The sequence below is a fragment of the Stigmatopora nigra genome, chromosome 3 (assembly GCF_051989575.1).
Source record: "Stigmatopora nigra isolate UIUO_SnigA chromosome 3, RoL_Snig_1.1, whole genome shotgun sequence".
NCBI lineage: Eukaryota > Metazoa > Chordata > Actinopteri > Syngnathiformes > Syngnathidae > Stigmatopora > Stigmatopora nigra.
In genome coordinates, this window is record NC_135510.1 from 9,696,054 (window position 1) to 9,715,485 (window position 19,432).

Here is a 19,432-nt window from a genome sequence, read left to right on the forward strand (position 1 = left end):
GAGAAAATAACCTCCTCATCTCAAACTATATTCCTCCTTTTCAAGTAAGGTGTTCTTTACACAAAGAGGACTATTGTTGAGTGTCACTCCCTGCCCTCAAATGAATCCATTGGGTAAATAACTACAGTTTTTTCCACTTTGGGAAAAATATTTTCAAAGAAATATCATCAACAACGCTCATATATCCAAAGTTAAAAATCACCAAAATCATAGACAATGTTCCACAACATAACAGATTTTATAAAGATATATTGAGTGTACATTTTGAGGCCATATTCACTCTTTTTGAAGATATACAAACTAAACAAGGCAAACAGTGAGTGAAGGCCAGACAAATATTTGATAAGGGGATTAATGTTGTTCGACAGTGTTTTCGTGCTCCACCTCCACACGCAAGCTTTGACCGTGCGTCTGTCTATTTGCTTTCTACTCAAGTGTAACGAACAGCTGCATTTTTCACAGATTCTTGCGTATGTTAGAAGGGCAGATACAATGGCTTTCCCTTGTTTTTGTAGAAAATGCTACAAAAGTAAATCATTCATTTCAAAAGGAAAAACATCATTTTGTTCTATTTTTTTTCAAACAAGTTCCATAAGACCTATTAGGAGCAACATTTGTTTCATTGTTGTTGAAGGATACACTGTACATGTTCATAACCATGAGGTGTCTGTCATTGACTGCGCTAAACATCCAATCCTTCTGTCTGTCCTTCCAGTTCAAATAAATAAAATATTAATTGTTTGTGTGTAGTTTTTCTCCACTAAGGAAGATATTAAGAAAGCTTTCATAAAAATATCAGAAATTTCCCACAACCCCTACTGTGGATGCCTGCAAAGTGCTCACTGCTTCTGAGAATTGCATCATAGAGAATGGTGTCAGGGCACAACAGTGACATATTGTGACATGGAAGAAATGCCTCATGTTGGACACATTAATAAACGTTTCGTGCAGTGACTGGCCAGCCACTCAGACAGGTTATAATGACACACCTGGTTGCAAGGTGCCAAGTATCTCATTTGACCAGAGTCTTGGCCAAGAGCACACAAAAACACGGTTACAGCAAAGACCCTAAACATTTGATGATCTCATATTTGAATTTGTAGTGGTTCACTCATTATAAGTGCATGGTCTCTACTGCTGAAATAGCCTTGTTTGATATAGTTAGAGTTGATGCAATATGAAGCACACATGAAGAGTCAGCAGCGATCTGCATATTCAATAAGTTCCGTAATTATATGCGCAATTCATCAAGGGGATGTGATTGCAGGGGAAGTGGAATAGAGTGGAGCTGAGAGGTCTGATTCCTGGAGGACTAAAAAGTCTAATCACTAAACTAACATGATAATTGAAATCTAAATTGAATGCTTTAGCTCTCACAAAGCATATCTGATATTTCACCAAGTGTGAAAAGTAAGCTTTGAACTACATCTATATTATGAGCCACGAGTAAGTCATGATTTTGAAAAACATATAATGGGTACAACCCTCACTCCCCCATAAGAGAGATGTGTAGAACTTCTATGAATCATAAAATTGTTCGCTGCTGTTTAATTTCCGAAAGCCATAGTTGGATTGAAATTTGTGTGGGAAACCAAATGATTTGAACATGGTTCACATCGTGTACAGGCTTACTTGTTCAGGTCGGGAAATACTTAAAATCCAGGAATAAAAACGGTCATTTTTTCCTCCACTCACTGAGAGCCTCAGCATTCGATAATTGCACATTATTCCATACGAGAGTAAAAAGCTTTTGTTTTGTTTTCAGAGCGGCTTTCCTATATTTACTATAAAGTCATGTGAATACAAAAGAGACATCCATTCCATTAGACCTGTGAGGGCTCATTGTCTGACTACAGCAAAGGGAAAGTGCAGAAAAGTCCTCTGTACCATTCTCCTACCCACCCCTCTCCCCTGCTATTGCTATAGGATTCATATTCATCCTTCAATAACATTTAATTAGTAATGCCAAATTCATTAACCTATACCGCCGTCGCACTGGCCTCAGCCATAAATTAGCTTAATGGGACCAGACGTATTGCAGCTGTAATAAGGGACATAAAACTCAAAGAGAAACAGATACTGTTCCTTGGTAGTCATGGATCATTATAGCTGGGGAGTGATCATGTTCAGCGAAGCAGCACTCTTCAGTTTTAGACGGGCTTGCGAAAGCTCTTTTAAATCAAAGACAATTTCAGAATAGTGATATGACTGACAGATTTTAAAAGATTGAATTAAAAAGTGGCACTGTGAGTGACTCCAGGAGTCAATAACTCTGCAACAACAACAACAAAAGTGTTTTATGCAGGCGGACCTTTTCCATTAAAGGCCGATTTACAGTGGCTCAACATAACACTGATCTGTTGATGTCGCCAAAGTCCAACACAAACTTCAGTGACACGTGAAAAAAATGAAACTATCTACTTTGTGGTTTAGTTCTCAGTTTTTCCAAGCGCTTCTGAAAATGCTGACTAAAAATTCAGAGTGCCATTTTGGAGGCAGAACTAACAGCGAGACACAACTATTCCGTGACCTGAGATCACTATGAGCCGGATTGAGGAAGCAAATGTAAACGCAAATTGATAGCGAGCGAGATACTGGACAGTTTTGTCTTTTTATGTTGGTTCATTTCACTTTATTAGATGTCCCTTGAAGGGCATTCTTTTAATTTTAGGTTGTGTCTTAAAACAGTGCAGTCCACAAGTTTTTTTTTTTTTTAAGGAATAGTCTTTTGTAAAAACTCCAACTAAACAAATTGAACAGAACTGAACTTCATCGACAACTGCTGCATTTCAATCGATCGAAAAACTCTCAACTCAAAAGAACATTATAAAACTGCACTATATTATTTTTATATTTTTAATTGAGCAACAAAAAGCATGGCGTTACTGTGAAGAACCGATTAGACTTTCCTCAATATTAAACCTCAATTCTAATTATACGAATCAAAGTCAAGGATGAAAATTAAGAAGCAATTGAGGGCACCCATTCTTTTTTGGGGTTGAACATACTTTCTCATGTGATACAACATGGCAATTTTGAATGGCTAAGCAAAGAGTGGCAGAGCGAGAGGAATTTAAATTTACTAAAAGCACTCATCAAGTATTGGTCTTTCATCAAGTGATTTGTGTTGGACTAAACAAAGTCCACAGAAAGGGCTGAAGGATTTCCTTTTAGATTTCTATGTGGTTCTCAATGTTCCTCTATTATCTAGGTTCACCCTTCACACTGACGGGGCTAAATGGCCAAATTCACACTTTGTTGTCAACCTAAAAAAAAAGTGTCACCTTTTAAGTCATGAACAAAAGCACTCTCACATTTAATCAGTCATGATTCTCTCGGTCAGAAAGCTTTGTGGTGAGCTTATCGATGTTGAAAAAATAGCAATGTACATGCTACTTGTTTCTCCTGAGGGCAGTTACAAAAATAACAATAATGAGGCCATTCTCAATTACTGCACTTTGAAGCAAAGTCTCACCGACAAAACAGAAGACAGAGTTGTTCCAAAGCTTTCCATACAATCAACGAGCCATTGTTAAGATTGAGAACAGCAGGAGCAAGGAATGGGAGTGATAATGATTGGCCTGTGCTGTCACGAAGATCCTGTACAAAGGCTCTACTGAGGAAGAAAGGCCCTGATAGTCTACAGATATCCTCCTAACTGTCAACTGTCTGGCCTCACAGAATAACAACCTTACTGGGACGGGCGCATGGTCAAAGAAACTGCACATTTTCATCATGTGCCTCCATATTTGTTGGGGAAACGGACTATATATTCAACAGAGGTTGAAAGAAAGTGATTTGTTGAATACACCGAAAAATTCAAATGACCAATTCCCTAATCGGGGATGTCAGCTGAATTTTATTGAACATGTCAAAATGACTCCATTAGATAATTGTTCATCTATGGTGCGAGGCCAACCCCTTTTGTAGATGAAGACAAAGATAAATTGCTTTCTACAAAGTAGATATTAGAAAAAAATGTAGTGAATGAACCCATTTTTCAAACCATTTTTATTTTGTCATTAAAAGTGGTTTGTAACCAACATACAAAATATCCTTGAGGATCTTAATGGGAACTGTAAAAGTGAAAAGATAGAGGGCTGGTAATTTTTTTCTTTTTAAATCTTAGGTAATTGGTTTGCTCATGTGTGCACAACCCCATTTTTAAAATTAATTTTTTCTTACTTTTCTACTTTTTCCAATAGGGGTGCGTAGACCTTTGCCATCCCATGTAGGTAAACTTTCATAGGGTGAGCCAAATACAGCACAGCACTTTTAGCTGTGTCCCAGCATTGCAAGACAGTGACGGAGACAGAACTAGAGGGCAGGAGAAATGCTAAGTGGGCCCCTTAGCCTAGTCAACCTTCAGTGGGCTTCATTTATCTTCATCTTGTTAGACTAAATTAATTAACAATCTCAATGTTACACGCTTTCTCCTTTCATTACATCAAATAATGGCAGAAAATTCAGGGGGGGAATCAGGGGTCCAGCCTACTGGGAGTAGACAGAAACTGAAGACATCTCTTTCCTCTCTTTCACTCAGCTCATATCTTTGTTTGCCTTCCTTTTCTTCCACAATCTCGTTTTGACTAAGCACATTTATGAGGTCTTCCGCAGCGGTTTAAAAGGCTAAAAATCAGTGAAATATACTGATATGCATCATGTGGGATGTCGTATTGTTTTAGGGAAATAAGAAGAAATAATTTTATCTGACGGTGTTTTTACCAGTTTTTGACTGAATAGGAAGTTAGATTTTCTCTGTGAAGAATAAAATTTGATGTATATTCCTCAACAATGTCACAAAATAACTTGTTTTCAGTCGTAAATGTGACTTTTCTTATCTTAAGAAAGACTTATCAAATCATTACATGATGTTGACTGTAGAGATGCGCACTCACAAAGCTTCCTTTGACCTAATTCGATTGCTTGAGAAAAGATGCTCGGATTCTTCACTTGAGGAATGTCTTAAATGCCACATCCCCCCATACCTCATCCCTCTAACCCCAGGAAACGCAAGTTCAATCCAAGTGAAATAGCTAACCCTGAATCAAAGCCCAGCACTATCCTTCCACTGGGGATTCTTGTTTAATGAGAACACATTCTGACAGAAGGATGCAGATTAAAGTCTGAATAACGGTGTCTTTTCTCACAACTTCAGGACAAATAGAAACAGACGGTAGTCTTGTATGTCCCCTTATTTTTAGTGTTTGCTAATTTTTTTGGCCAAGATGCAGCGTGCCATTGGTTCTGATCTAAATGATTGGATTGAATTAATAAAAAAAAGAAACAAGTCAATACATGAAAATCATTTAGCTTATATGCTGCTTTCTTGATGTTTAAACCGTCGGATGTAATCGTATCAAATTGTTCTCTTTTTAAATGCCCCCAACTGTTCATAGTGTGACCAAAAAATGCTGTTAATTTAATCATATAAGTGACCTTTTGAGAAGGAAATCAAAGAGGATTCATTAGCTTTAGTAAAGTTTGCCTGACAGAGGCTTTGAAAAGCAGATGCTGCTGCTGTGGCTTCTAATGAGCCAACCCTAATTAGGGAGCAACACTGGAGCCTAGAGAAGGTGGATGAATAGAAGAGAAGCCATTCTCTTATTTACTTTCACTGTGTCAAACGACAACACACTTTTTTTTAATTAGAATCACAGGCGAAAAATATAAATCTTTAGGGTGGCTTGCATACAAACAGAAAAAAAAACCATAGGAAAGAAGAGTACATGACAAAGACGATGGGGCCTGATGAGGTGGGCTAGCAAGGGAGGGCAGACAAGGGGTGGGACCAAAGCATGCAGTGTAAAGACCAGAAAGCCTGATCTGCTGATCCCTAAAGACGTGAAGGGGAAAGAAAGGAGACACCCATTCTACATCGAACCCTGGTGCCGATGACTTAGTTCAGTCTGGTTGGGGGTCTCTGCAGCATGGTCACACTCATCACATACGCCACTGTGTTAGCATCCACGTTCAAATGTACACAAACACGGGCACACATACACACAGGGACAAAGTCTGAATAAAAAAATGTGTGGAGATATTGAACCCCCCGGCAGCCCACCCTGACCCGACCTGTGATCCTCAATGAAAATGAAACTAACCTCAGTAAAAAGCTGCTACGAAGAAAGCCTTCCATGTCAGCGTGTGGGGTTCTGGCAGGAGAAATCACAGAGAACCATTTTCACTAAGAAACTATAGTAATAATCATGCAACAGAAAACACATAGAGTAGGCATGTTCCTCTTTATAACACGGCGTGTCTTTAATTAAATCAGAAATACAGCTACGCATCCGTGCGCTGCGTTTTACGTACTGACATCATTAATTATACCTCGTTGCATCGAGGGAGCAGATTTGCATACAACGTGGGTTTGGGCCGAGAGCCTGATGATATGTTTGCATCACATAAACTACTGATCACTATACAGCCCGTTCCCACAACTGTGTACGGATATATACATGAACATCCAGCACTCTGACCGCAGATCCCAGCGCAACTTCAGTTTGTACAGAGTAGCGAACGGTGGTCCAGCTGCAGCCCATGTGTGGCGAGGGCGCTGCGGCTGGTTCTAGCTCGGCCGCAAGGGACCTGAGATGAGGCGTGCAGCGTCAATGAGGCAGGAGGATGTGGTCATGATGTCACCGCTTGTAGGGGTCGTTCAGAAGCCTTGTCCACAAAGTAGGCGGCTAAAAATGACTTTGGACTGAGTTTGGTAGTGGTGCGTGGCCTCTACACTTTTATTGTTATAAGCTTGGTTTGGAAATATGGCAAATCCACGTGCTTCAAGAAGTGGGAGAAAATGCGTAGTTTAGAGATATTTGTAGAAAATAATTGGTGTTTTTCATCAAAATGACAATTAGTGGATTATTTATTTTATCATCTTATGTAATGAATGTCATTATGGTCTAAGTAATGTCCAGGGGCAGCTTGTTCAGAAAGTAGGACAAGGCCAAAATTGTTAAACATTTTTTACGCAGTTTGTATACGTCATTATGGTTCTAAATATGCACTCATAAACCATATTCAAGGTGTATCTGCTGTACTACAAGCAGAATTTTTTGTGCCTAATAAGGTCATCACTATATAAAAAAATGGTTTAGGGAAAGGTAACATCTCGACAAATAATTCTATCTAATAATTACTTCTATTGCTTAAATTGTTACAAACAAACAAGAAAAATGTATTCTGTAATCTACTATAACAACAAACAAGCCACTAAAAGAAAAAGCATAGTAGACTACAAAGACTGCTTTCATGCCATTTCACATATTTGTAATGACCTTTTATTCAATTAAGAATTTAAGAAATAGATAAGGAAAGAAGTAACTCCTCACGAAAACAAAGCTACCTAAACGCAGACTTGACAACATATCTCTGCAATTGAAGACTCCATGGTTCGCAGTCTTTTCATTTTTTGAACAATTGTCTGCCTCCAAAATAAAAGCCAAATTCACCGTGCAAGTCTTTAAGCTCAAGAGCCACAGATTAATGTTCACTTCATGTTCAATAGGAGTCATTTTCAAACCTAATAAGTCAGTCACCTCGTCATGAATACCACAAGCGCTAAGGAGATTAGACATAAGATTTGTAGTGATACGTGTGTAATTTGGCATTTTCTCCGCTTTCCGTCTTGGCCCGTGAGACAATGGAAAGAATGAACCGGGCCCAAGGACACCGTGCCTTTCAGTCTGGCCAGCACTTAGCGAGACAGTGGATCCGCAAGGCCCAGAGGGCTCAGCTGAGACTTTTCTCACAATAAGGTGTCTGGGGAGGCGGGAGAGCAATAGCCAGGGGCACTGCTGCTCGCCTCTTTTTTCCACTCAGCTGGGCCCAGCGCACATAATACCATCACCACACCAAGTCGGTGACAACGTGAGAAAACACCCGTCAAACAGTGCAGAACAGATCAAGCGTGTCTCCTCACTTCTCCGAGTGCAAAAAGCAAAAGCCACCAGCGGCTATAAAAACAATGACTAAATCCAATGCCGTTGGAATACAAGTGTTCCGAAATTTTACCTTCGACCGTATCACAAAGAGTCTGTGTATTGCCTCCATTCTACAACAAGATGTAATAGATCAATCAGGCCACGTTGGGGTCCTATCTATAAATCTTGGGTTTCGTACCATTCCCCCTTGTTCTTTCACTCTCGCTGCCAGTGTTTCCTCAGCTGTGTCGGCTGTCTGCAGTCCCGCTGTGGTCAGGAACAACTAAACTTAAGAGCAGGGAAGCAAAAGGGTGGTTTGGAACTCAAACGACCAAATTCAGGAAAATGTGAGTGAGCTCCATTATATCTGCCCCTCTTAGAGAAAAAGAAAGAAAAAAAGAATGGGTTTAAATAAAAACCCAACCACAATTCAAGGGCAGGGAGGCTCGACATCACTAAGTTGGCCCGGGTCGGATCAGGCGGCGCAGCGCGGCGGCCCTTTCGAAGAATGAGCCCCTGCCAAAAGCTCCCTCTGCCTCACCAAGTCTCCCACCATCTGCAACAAATGTGCTCTATTAAAGCACTACCATATGGACAACAAGCTCACTATTAACACGGCTTCAGCACATCCCCTTAACCTAGGCCAGATTTCAAACTTCCAATCAAATTGACTGCTGATTTAATGCATCACCAGCAGCCATGTGGGTCTTGGCATGAGACGGCGCTCTCAGTCTTCAGTTATGAGCGAGCGGGCGTCGTGTGCAGTGCACTGTGAGCTTCGGGAAATTAGCCGCACACATCCTACCATGGTTCACTCCGAACCGAAATATCGCCTTTCAGAATGAGGGATGCTGAAAAAAACAAGCCTCTGAAACTTTCTCCAAACTAGTCAATTAATAGTGGACTTTTCGACTGTTTGCTCATTCTGCACGGATCCAAAGTGACAGTGCTTAACCCTACAAGGGTGTAAGAGAGGTAAGGGGTGGGACTTGAGTCCCAGTGGGCCATAGCGGCCATGTTGACGTCTCTCCTGTCTCTGACTCATGGGGGACCCACCCACCGCTCACAAAGCCATGCTCTCTTCTCCTCGACCATGACGCCACGACCATGAGTCTTCTGTACTGCGGCCCAGAGACAACACACACACTCGCACAGCAAATCAATTACAGCTCTGTGGTTTCAAGGCGATTCCAATGCACACTAAGTTTTGTTTGTTTATTTTTTTATCTTCCGGTCTTAGCTGCTTAGATACTGTATAGCCTTAGAGTAGGAACACATTCATACTCAAGTACTCTGAACTGCTCATAGCAATGTATAACACTTATTCTCATTGGGTGGCGAGGATGACCCAAAGTAAATCCCAACTGTTTTATAGAAAGAAGGCAGAGTACACACTGGGCTGGTGGGAGTTAATTCAAGAGCACATAGTGTACAGACAAACAACCATTCAGAACTAACAGCAGGCCTTCAATTAGCCTAATGTAATTTTTTTAGGCCCCTCTATTTCACGCAATCAAAAGAAAAATCAAAATTATATTCTGAACTGCAAATGTGTATCTACTGCACTGTATATTATCATTTTCAGGCGGAAGTGTTATGTATACACGTTTGGTTGCATATTGATTGATGCAGAGGGAAGATATAGGTGAGTAATGTGAGATTAATTTACGCCTCACAGACTGTCTATTCGGCAATTTGCTTTATATCTAATTCCACATGGCGCTTAGTATTTTGAAACAATTTGGGGAAATAACTGTTGTAGCTTTTGTCATTATTAAAGTTGGGTGAGACACACGCTTTGATGGTCGTCGTTTTTGAAATTTATCATCTTTAGGTAGAGGTGTTGTACCAATATATATTGTCAATATAAGGTCTATTACCAGCAGTGGTTTTGTAATGCAACCAAGATTTTCACTTTGTACTCCAATTAGACTACTCAATGTCTCATTTTTTACACAACTGTCCATATATTCAAATTAAATGACAAGTTAAAGACCGCTTGGTGACAGTTAAATGACAAAGTCTCTCAGTGGAGTGGTGTATGTGTGAGATGTACTGTTAGCCTGGAAAAGCTGTCCTAATTCTGTTTTAGTCATAAAATCCCATCCCAAATCCTGGCATTTGGTCATGCATAAACGCACACGTACTAGATGCACATACACACTTAATGTATACCTTTGTTGGTGTCAGTCGGCTTCAATTGACCTCGCCCCACTGATATCCATGTACAAACACACCCACACACACATTCATACTCCTGATGTAGACACACACACACCTCTGACAGCCCTGCCAGATGAGTAGTGAATTAATTTGTGTGAGCCACTCCAACATTAGCAAGGTGTGTTGAAAGGTGTCTGCCCATGTTTCAAATTAAACGCGCTGCTGGTCAGCATTAGCACCTCGCCACCCGTCAGCAACTGACACTTAGGGGGGTCTGGTGGGGAGGGAAAAGAGAGGAGCCGGTCCGCCATTCACACTGGAATAATTAGAACATGTCAGGAGGAATTAATTTCCTCATTTTTCAAAAGGATATACAGAAATTACCATGTTATTATATGACAGGGTCCCTGGGAGGATTGGATTAAATTTGATTTCTTGCGCAGCCCACACAACAAATTAAAGTCATAAATAAGATGGAAAGAAGCGGGGCGCAGAGCATATGTTTATGGCAATGAGTGAAGCCAAGGGACCGGAAACAACTATCTTCATTTCATTTTATTTAAATCGGGCCGACACCGTGTGTCTGAATGACAGCAGTTGCTAATGGCTCCAAATTAGTGGCTCCTTGATATTAACGCAGAGATTTCTTCGCCGTGGCAATAGTCTCAATCGTGGGAGCCATTGCATTAGCCTGTTCAACAATGATCCAATTCCTCAATTTATTGGATTGTTGTCAGGGTACGAGGAATGTCACCTGCATTTTGCGGTACAAAAATTAAATGAATTCTGCAAATCGTAGTCAACTGATGCTACCGATCTTGCAGAACTTTTTGTCAAGTAATTGTGTCAGAATTTTTTTTTACTTAGTAAAATGCCATCCAAAACTTTTTTTTAATCTATAGGTACAAAGTAATTCAATATTGCAGAAGAAGAAAACATGGGCAAAAGTAAGACATTTTAAACGTTATGCAAATGCATGTTTTATATGAATAAATTTTACTAGCACTATGACGCCCGAGAAATTACCTTTGATGGTTGATATCCGTAAACATTAAAACAGGTAACTTAGATGTTTTTTAAGGGTATTTTTCAATGCTTATGATGGGTCTGCCTGCAACAGCCTCAACTTCAGATGTAAAGCGTCAAAGTTTTTTTAGAGAGGAGAGTTTATTTCTAAATCGCTTAGATGCCTCGAAATGCATCAGACATACAAGTGTCAAAGAAACATGGCTGCAGTCTCAACTACACAGCTCCATAAAAAAATGGAAAAACATTGTTTATCCAGCTATCGTCCTTATTCTCATATTGGATTTCTTCACGTCACTAATGCGTAAAGGCTCTGAAATGAGGCAGCATTAGAGACCAGCACTCCCATGGGCGCCGCAAACTTTAAATAATTTGCAAATCAATTAAGTGGCTACTCTGAAGGCGACAGGGACTTCACACTCCAGGGTCGTGGCGCATTATCAGTCAGAGAAGATTCATGGCGTTTTGGGAGAAAAGTTCATGGTTGAAGTCATTAATTCATTTAAGCGGACTTTTAGTTATGCATTACTTTCCACAGCTGGAGTAGCAAGAAGATTAACGGCGTGTTCTTTGCTCCTGTTTTTCACCGTATAGTGCTACTAAGTGAACTCTGTCTAACACTCGTAGGGATCATACCTTGAAATACAGGACAGCAGCCAAATCTATATTGGATTTTTATTCATCAAATAAATCATGTTTATCCTTCATTTAAATAATAACAATAAACCTAGAGGTTAGATCCTTTTCCTGAGACTCAATATCGTCCGTGTTTAATCACCACTGTAAAGAGTAGCCAGACAACACCGCATCTAATCCGCTGAGAGCATATTTTACTTTAATGACTTCATCATAAGATCGTACATCAAGCAAAACAGAGGTCTAGTTATATGATGTTATTAAGTTCAAGTGGGGCTTTCACATGCTTGTCTGATAATCATGTGTGCAGCAAGCAGTTTTTTTTTTTTTGCATCATTTCATTCATTATAGGGAGTGGAATTTGACAGATTTGATACGAATAACGGCAATAGAGATCCAATCTTTGTGGGCCTGGCAGGCACACGTAGTGACAAAAGGATCGGACGCCTATCGCGATCTGTGACAACCTCAACCAATTGTGACGTTGTCTTCAGGAGCAGATGGTGAAAACATAGCTTCTCTAAAAGCGTGTAATTGCGCACACATTGTGACGACGCGATTGTCCGGCTCATTTAATGCAGGTGTTGAGTGTGGGTGACAAACAGCAGGGGATAATGAAACGTGTCAAGAACAGAAACAGCTCAAGGTGCAAATGGATACTTACAAAAACTGAAAGACTCGCTCCCCAGTTTCCAGCAACTCACTGGCACGTTGGTTTTGAATTCATGTAAATAACCTGAAATACAAGCACAAGCAGAGAGAAAAAAATATCATTGGTGCCATTAAATGCCAACAGAAAATGTGACATTACGGTCAAAAATTGTACACAAATTATCAAGTATCGAAAAAGACGGGACAGATGAATGCAACAGGAACACTGTGTGGTTTTAAAACAACCCGGCCGGCCGTTTGATAACACTATTTACCGACATGAGAACAAACAGAAAAAGAAAAAGAACAAGTGAAAGAGAATCGGGGCCACGGTCACTGTTGGCTGAAGGTCACTTTTTCAGACATAGCCCTTGTTCTCTTTGTCAAATCTACATTGCCTTTTGTAATGGTAGTTTAAAAGTGTCATTTTATCCAACTAAAAGAAACAAAACCCCATTAGTTAGGATTGTCAGGCCTCTTATGCCTCTAACACCTTAACATGTGCAAAAACATGTACTAACTTGGAAGAAAAAAAAGGCAAAACTGTCCTCTTTGTCAAACATGAGAAAATTCACAATTATATGAGAAATGGCCAAAGAAGCCAATGGGCATGTTTGCTTTTCAAACATTCTTAACAAGCATTCTTTGTTGAAATAAAGGGACATCTAACATTTTGAGCATTCACCAACGTGTCGCTTTGTGTTTTGAATTCACAGCTAATGTCTGTCAGATGGTGAAAGCTGCTAACACTAAATATTATACCTAATGTAATCCTGGGAATATTCTAATTGGATTGTTTGTAGTACTGTCTTGTTATCCTTTATCTTCACAATAGGGCTTCCTAAGATTTTGGAAATACCTCAAGCAGAAGAGTAGAAGAGTTGCTCAAGGATTTCAATGTTCTTTTCATTCAGGAACTTTCAGATCCTCACTGTGATATCTCTTTTATCAAAAGGCAAAGTCACTTCATGTAGTTTGGTTTTGAATTTTGTCTATTTTGACTTTATTCCCAAAAATTTGATGACACACACTTGTACTATCTCTTGATGACAGATGTCAAAAGAAGAACACACAAATTACCATCTCAGCAGATAATTTCCTGTTAATTTTCTCGCATTATCTTGTTTTTCCACAATAAACCTCTATCTCATTACCAGCTGATTTGCACAATTAAGCTGCATCAGCGCTGCCAATTAAGCGAGGCCAAGGGTTTTTAAGGTTACGCTTAACTGATCTGTCACTAATTTGCGCTACGGCACCTCGGTCTCCCCTCTGTACATCATCAACGAGACGAGCAGATAAATGTGGCCCGCTCATTGTTATCAGTGTGTGTGTGTGTGGATGGGGGAGGGGGGGGTGTTCAGTGGATAAACACAAGCAAGTAGATAATTTCAGAGTCGCAGACTGGTCTGAATGTGGTAGCCTTGAGCCGTGAGGTGACAATGGAGGAGAGGGTAGCCAGGACTGACCCCGGCTCAATAGGAAGCCTTCGTATGAATAGCACTTCTGCCTTTCAAATGCTCACAATTTCACTGTTTGGACCAGTGCTTTAGCCACAACCACCCACCTCCGCATTCACAGACTGTAACTTGTGTTCCAGCGCTTTAGTCTGGCTGGAAAACCCACACACACAAAAATGGATGGTAATTCAACGTGCCAGCCTAGTAAGAATTCTGACTGAAGGCCTAATTCCTCTAAACGGGAGCTCTGGTAATTACACGGAGTTTAGCAACCCTTGAACTTGCCGTCTGATGGTAAGAGAACAATAGAGAAAATAATAAACGGGTAAATGTATTCCTTTTTTGGGATTTATTATGTCAATTACTTGGGTGAGGGATAACAACAAAGGAATTTATAATTGCTAATAACGAGCGAGCCCGAACGATCTTCAAATGAAATGCTGCAATCCCTGCAGTGTAATAAGAGTGTATGTCAACTGGCCTATTGTAGCAGCATGCAGTCGCTCTTTTTCCTGCTGTGAATTAGACCTACGGGAAGGAAACATTAAAGCACTCCTAATTAGAGGACTAGGGACTTATTAAAAACAATTGCAGTGAAGGGCAGATTATTACTTTCACCACATTTTTCCAAACCAATTGTCAAAACACTTTCCCTAATAAAATAATACATTCATTTTTTTCCATTAGTTAGTTACACAGGGCGGCGGCATACTCCACATAAAACAACAGCGGTTTAATAGTTTATATTTTGCTTTTGTGTGAATAATTTATAAACAGTGGAAAGAAAATACTCACTAGGCCCAACGCACAAATGCCTGAGTAGTTTTTTTTGTTGTTGTAATTTTTCAACTATCTGCCACCTTACCAATAAAAATAGAAATTTTGTGGTTACACTTTTTCATACCTGTCAACCTCGAACCATTTGTGATCTTACCAAATTTTGTTTTCGCCCTTACATATATGTATAAATACATGGAAAATCTTACCACTTTACTTTTTTGTAAAAAATCACGAACAACAAGTAGAAAATGAAAGTAAACATAAACAAGGGAACAGGAAACGGAAATCACATGGTGAAAGTGTTACAAAACGAAATGTTTATCATGATCTTTTTTTTTTAGCCAATCAGAGGCGCCGGTACATATATCACTTGGCAGACATGCGTTTCCGGGAAGAAACAATGGCGGATGGTGAAAAATGGCTAGAAAGTGCCTTAATTTATTTTTTTTTCTCAAAATCACCGTTTAGCGTACCATTTTCATGTGTACAGCGTACCAATATAAAAATGGGCTTTCAGTTGTACCAATTACGGCGAGAACGTACCAGTTGACAGGTATGCTTTTTGGGTAAATTATATGTTTGTGTGGGTTCTCAGTCATCCAGGTAATGGTGACCCACAAAATCTGAACTTGCTGTAAAAAAAATAAAAATAAAAAAATAAAATAGATTTAGATTAGGGAATAATGCTTAATTAAAGACAGTGTCATCTTTTTCTGCAATATTCAGCATGCTTTATGTTCTCCAAACACAAGCACACAGAGCATACAATGAGATAACTTAACCAAAAATGACCTCCAAATGCATACACCGCGGGTCCAAATTCCAGCACTGATGTTGGGCCAAATTAGCTCTATTTACTGTACATGCTACATTGGGTTAAAACATTAGTTTTCTTTGGGTTCTTTGTCCTTTTCATTACAAAAAATGTGTGTGGGCTAAAGACTACAAGACTATTTTTTTTACAAAGGTGCTTCATTAAGGGTAGACACATTTATAAGTGAATATAAACAATTTACAAACAACTTTAAGATTCAAGGTGGACAAGCTCTAGAAAATGATGGAAAAGATCAAGCTTACTCGAATACATGTCACTGACTTAGATTTTCTTGGACGTACCCTGCCTCTCATCCAGCTTTTCACAGACACCTAAGAAAAGTGGTTGAGATAATAGACGGATATCTTGAATGAGTTTAGAAAACATAGACTGAGGCCATTCCTTTGTAGTGGCACCTCCCATGTTGAAGATGTTCATGTATCTTTAAAGTAGACATCAAGCAAACGCTTAGCCTCTCGGGATCACTGTTTGAACTGAAGCCTCTTGTCGGGCTTTGTGAAAGATTACAGTTTAGTGTGTGCTTGCTGTCGACCACACTTGATTTTTCCAGTGTGTTGTTCTGCAAGTTAAAAGAAAAGAAATCACCATAGTGCCGAGGTGTCGTGATTTCTGAGTTTTATTTCTGCCTCAATCTGATGTGTCACTTAAAAAGTGGCATCTCAATGCCCCTTTTCATGCCATTAAGTCATTAGCCACTTTTGACGATTTTCCGATTTGCCATAGATGGATCATATTTAAAGGTCATCGACACCAATGGAAGTACTACATACCATTTGGACTGGAAGGTGAGACCCCTCCTATTATAACATATATATATTTAAATTAAATGTTTTTTTGGAAAGAGCACTATTCTTTTTCAATAATTTGCTTAGGGTTTGTCCATTTATTTATCATGTTTGTCCTAATCCTAACCAAGAAATAGCTTGACAATTTGGTCTCTTGGCAAAATATCAGTCAATCCCACCTTTATTTCAAGGGGGGGAAAAAAGCCATTGAGACCAATGCCTCTTTTTCACGGGTGATGTAGGTTCACTGCCGTCATTTTCTGCAGTATTTCTGCCAGCTCGTCCCATTTAGGTGGAGTTATTTGGTGTTGGAAACAAGTCAGTCACTTGCAAACAGCTGCCTCATTCAGCATCACAGCACAAACTGTCCCTGCCTTCCTAACCTCGCTTTTCTCTCCTTTTCATCATTGTCTCTCTGAATGAACTCATCCTAACACTGCGCCACCACAGACCAGACACTCACAAAATGTCTTGCACCAGTGTGTCAGGAATGTCTACCGGACTGACACTTTGGTGAAACATCTTTGTCCACGGTACAATGGGATTGGCTTTAGTGCCAAGTTGCATTTGTTTCAAAGGAGCAACTTGATGAAGTCAACAATTTCACGAGTCTCTCCCCGCAAAAACAGTACTTTTTATTTTCTTTACTTTAATTCCAGTCAGAAAAGGCAAGGAATATTTTTTTCTCGGTGCTCCTAGCAGGCGCCTGTGCAACTTATCAATACTCTTTGATTCCTTTTCTTCTCTAGAAAGCCTGTAAAAACAGTGAATGCAGAACGAGGCTAGTAATCTTGCACACCAATGAGAACTCTTCCATTGACTTTGAGTTATATGCAGACATTTTATTTTTCCTCTGTCTGGTTTTATCAGCGTTGGCGTTGAGGGTGCAGGAGTACGACAAGCCTTTCCTTCTCACCCAGGTAATGTGTTTATTTTCCTAAGCCCATCTTCTAGTTTACCGTGTGCTGGTGTTTCTGCCCTCTTATCGCCTGGCCCTCGTGGGGCACTTTAGCCCCTCAAATCCTGTTCACCACATACTGGTTTTAGAATCTGTGAAATGAATGCTCGAGAAGCATGGCCACAATGTCCGCCTGTGTTGCAGCCTGGCTAAAATGGGCTTGGTGCTTTTTTTTCCATACAGAAGCATAATGGAAGTTTTTAACACCTCAAAAGAGGCAGGGTCTTTGTCGACCCACACTACAGAAAGCTGGCGGTCTCCAGAGGAGGCAGACACACTGAGTGTTGCCAGACAAAGAGCTCGACGAGCAAAATCAACGGGGGCATCACTCTGCCTGCAGCCTACATACATACTTTAAATGCACCTAAATTCAAGAAGAATGAATGATCGTAAATGAAATCCACCGCCATGTGAAAATTGTTGTTTACTTGCTTTGCTGGAAAAATGGTGGATTTACGTGTACAATTGGAAAATTCCTAAGAACTTTGATAAATGGAGAATATCCTATTTGATCTAAAGCAATGACGAGTTCAGCCATTTTGGGACGTCACCCAAGCACATAGCCACTGATACTCATACAAGGAAGTGGTGGAGGGTGGGCAATTTGCAATACTCCCATTTGACTGGCCAGAATGTCAGGCGGCCATTTCTTTTGGCTTTAATTGACATTTTTCTCCGAACAATTTATCAAACATTATTTATCAAGGCATGCTCATTATAAAGGTGTTTTTTGTCTTTGCGTGACAGTACAAACTGTAAGCGTTGACAACAAGACTGACAGCTAATGAGTACAATTTCTCCTCATGCGGTTTTACACGTCAACAATGTGTTTGGAAACTCCTTTGACTTTCATCAGAGGCAACATAATCAATCAGCAATTGTCTCGCTGCTTAAAAATGGTTGCCAGCAAAGTGGCCCGACTGCGGAGCATCTGTATTCAAATGATTTCCTATTTAAGACACAGTTTAGCGTGAATATTTTCCAACAGCACTCCGCTGAGAATCAATGACATGCTGAATTAAACTGAAAAGGAAACAACTGGTTCATAAATGATCAGGTTACAATAAAACAGTGGTGTCCGAAAATTCTGCAGCTTTATATTTTTCCAGAAAAAGCATTTGGCACCATTTAGAAGACTTCTAGTTTTCCACCAACGAGTTTTATTGCAGTGCAGAAATCGTCCTAGGTTGACCAATAATCTTTTTCCAACCGTGGTCTTAGGTGGAAAACATTTGTGGTCGGGGGAGGTGACATCATTTCATTGGATGCTGACGTGCAACATCTTTTACAAGGAATTCCTCATCGTTTTGAGATGGGATGAATGAATGCACTAATGTGTGTCACAATAGATCACATGGAAATTGGGGAAGTCAAGTATTTCAGAACAGGCCTATGTAACACATTAAAATGCAATCCATTGTTAGAAATATACAGTAAACTAGGAGGGCTAGCAGTGAATGATTCCATGCTATTGGTGGCGATATACATCAAATATAGATTGGAAATGGAGGGTTGGCTGTGGGTGATCAAATAGATTGGTGGTCCATTGCCATCATAGGCAATGAATGAGTCAATCGCAGCATTTTTTAAATGCAAATGAGTGCATTTAGGCGGAGTTTGAGAATATTTCTGCCTAGGTAATCTTCTAAAGAGGGAAATGATTTAGAAGGAGGACACAAATCTCCAGCGACATGGCAGGAACTGTAGGGCACTTTGGTCTCCCATTTCTCCCTTTCTCGTCTGACTCGTGTCTCGACCCGCCCCTTCTCCCCATCACTCCCTCCTAATTCCCCTCTCCCCCCCTTTGCCCCTGGGGTGGCAGGGCCAGGAGCGGTAGACTCGAGTTGGCTATTCCCCCTCAGAGAAAACAAATGTAGTGTTTGAACCACTGATCAGTCGCTTAATTGACTTTAACACTCCTTTTCTGGATTTAAAAAAGAGCCTTTGAAATAAAAGGTCAGATTACCTCTAGAGTCGGCTAATAAATAAGTCAAACAAGGTAAGAGGTTCCTGCCAGTGAATGTTAAAGGGAAATTTAATTAGAGGGGGGGAAAAAACAACAGGCTCTCTATTGGATACTAACCATAGTTGAAATATATCCAGAAGAAAACACCATTGCCTTTTTCCCAAAAATACAATCTGTCTGGACATCATTGTTCCCTATTAGTCTGCACCCTCCAGTGCATTAAATTTTCTCCCATTATGAGTTG

At 40.0% G+C, this 19,432-nt stretch overlaps 1 protein-coding gene across 8 annotated transcripts in view; it reads right to left on the reverse strand.

Annotated features, from left to right (window-relative positions):
* sox6 (SRY-box transcription factor 6) overlaps positions 1–19,432 on the reverse strand; it is a 116,620-nt gene that overhangs the window by 83,102 nt on the left and 14,086 nt on the right. For 6 of the 8 annotated variants that reach the window (XM_077712963.1, XM_077712970.1, XM_077712967.1 and 3 more), the window contains 2 exons: positions 12,418–12,489; positions 6,105–6,155 (listed from right to left, as the gene is read on the reverse strand). In XM_077712963.1, coding sequence (XP_077569089.1) covers positions 6,105–6,139 — 35 coding nt within the window. In that variant the 5' untranslated portion in view covers positions 6,140–6,155; positions 12,418–12,489. The remainder of the gene's footprint in view (positions 1–6,104; positions 6,156–12,417; positions 12,490–19,432) is intronic. The other 2 variants (XM_077712968.1, XM_077712969.1) reach the window with 1 other exon arrangement.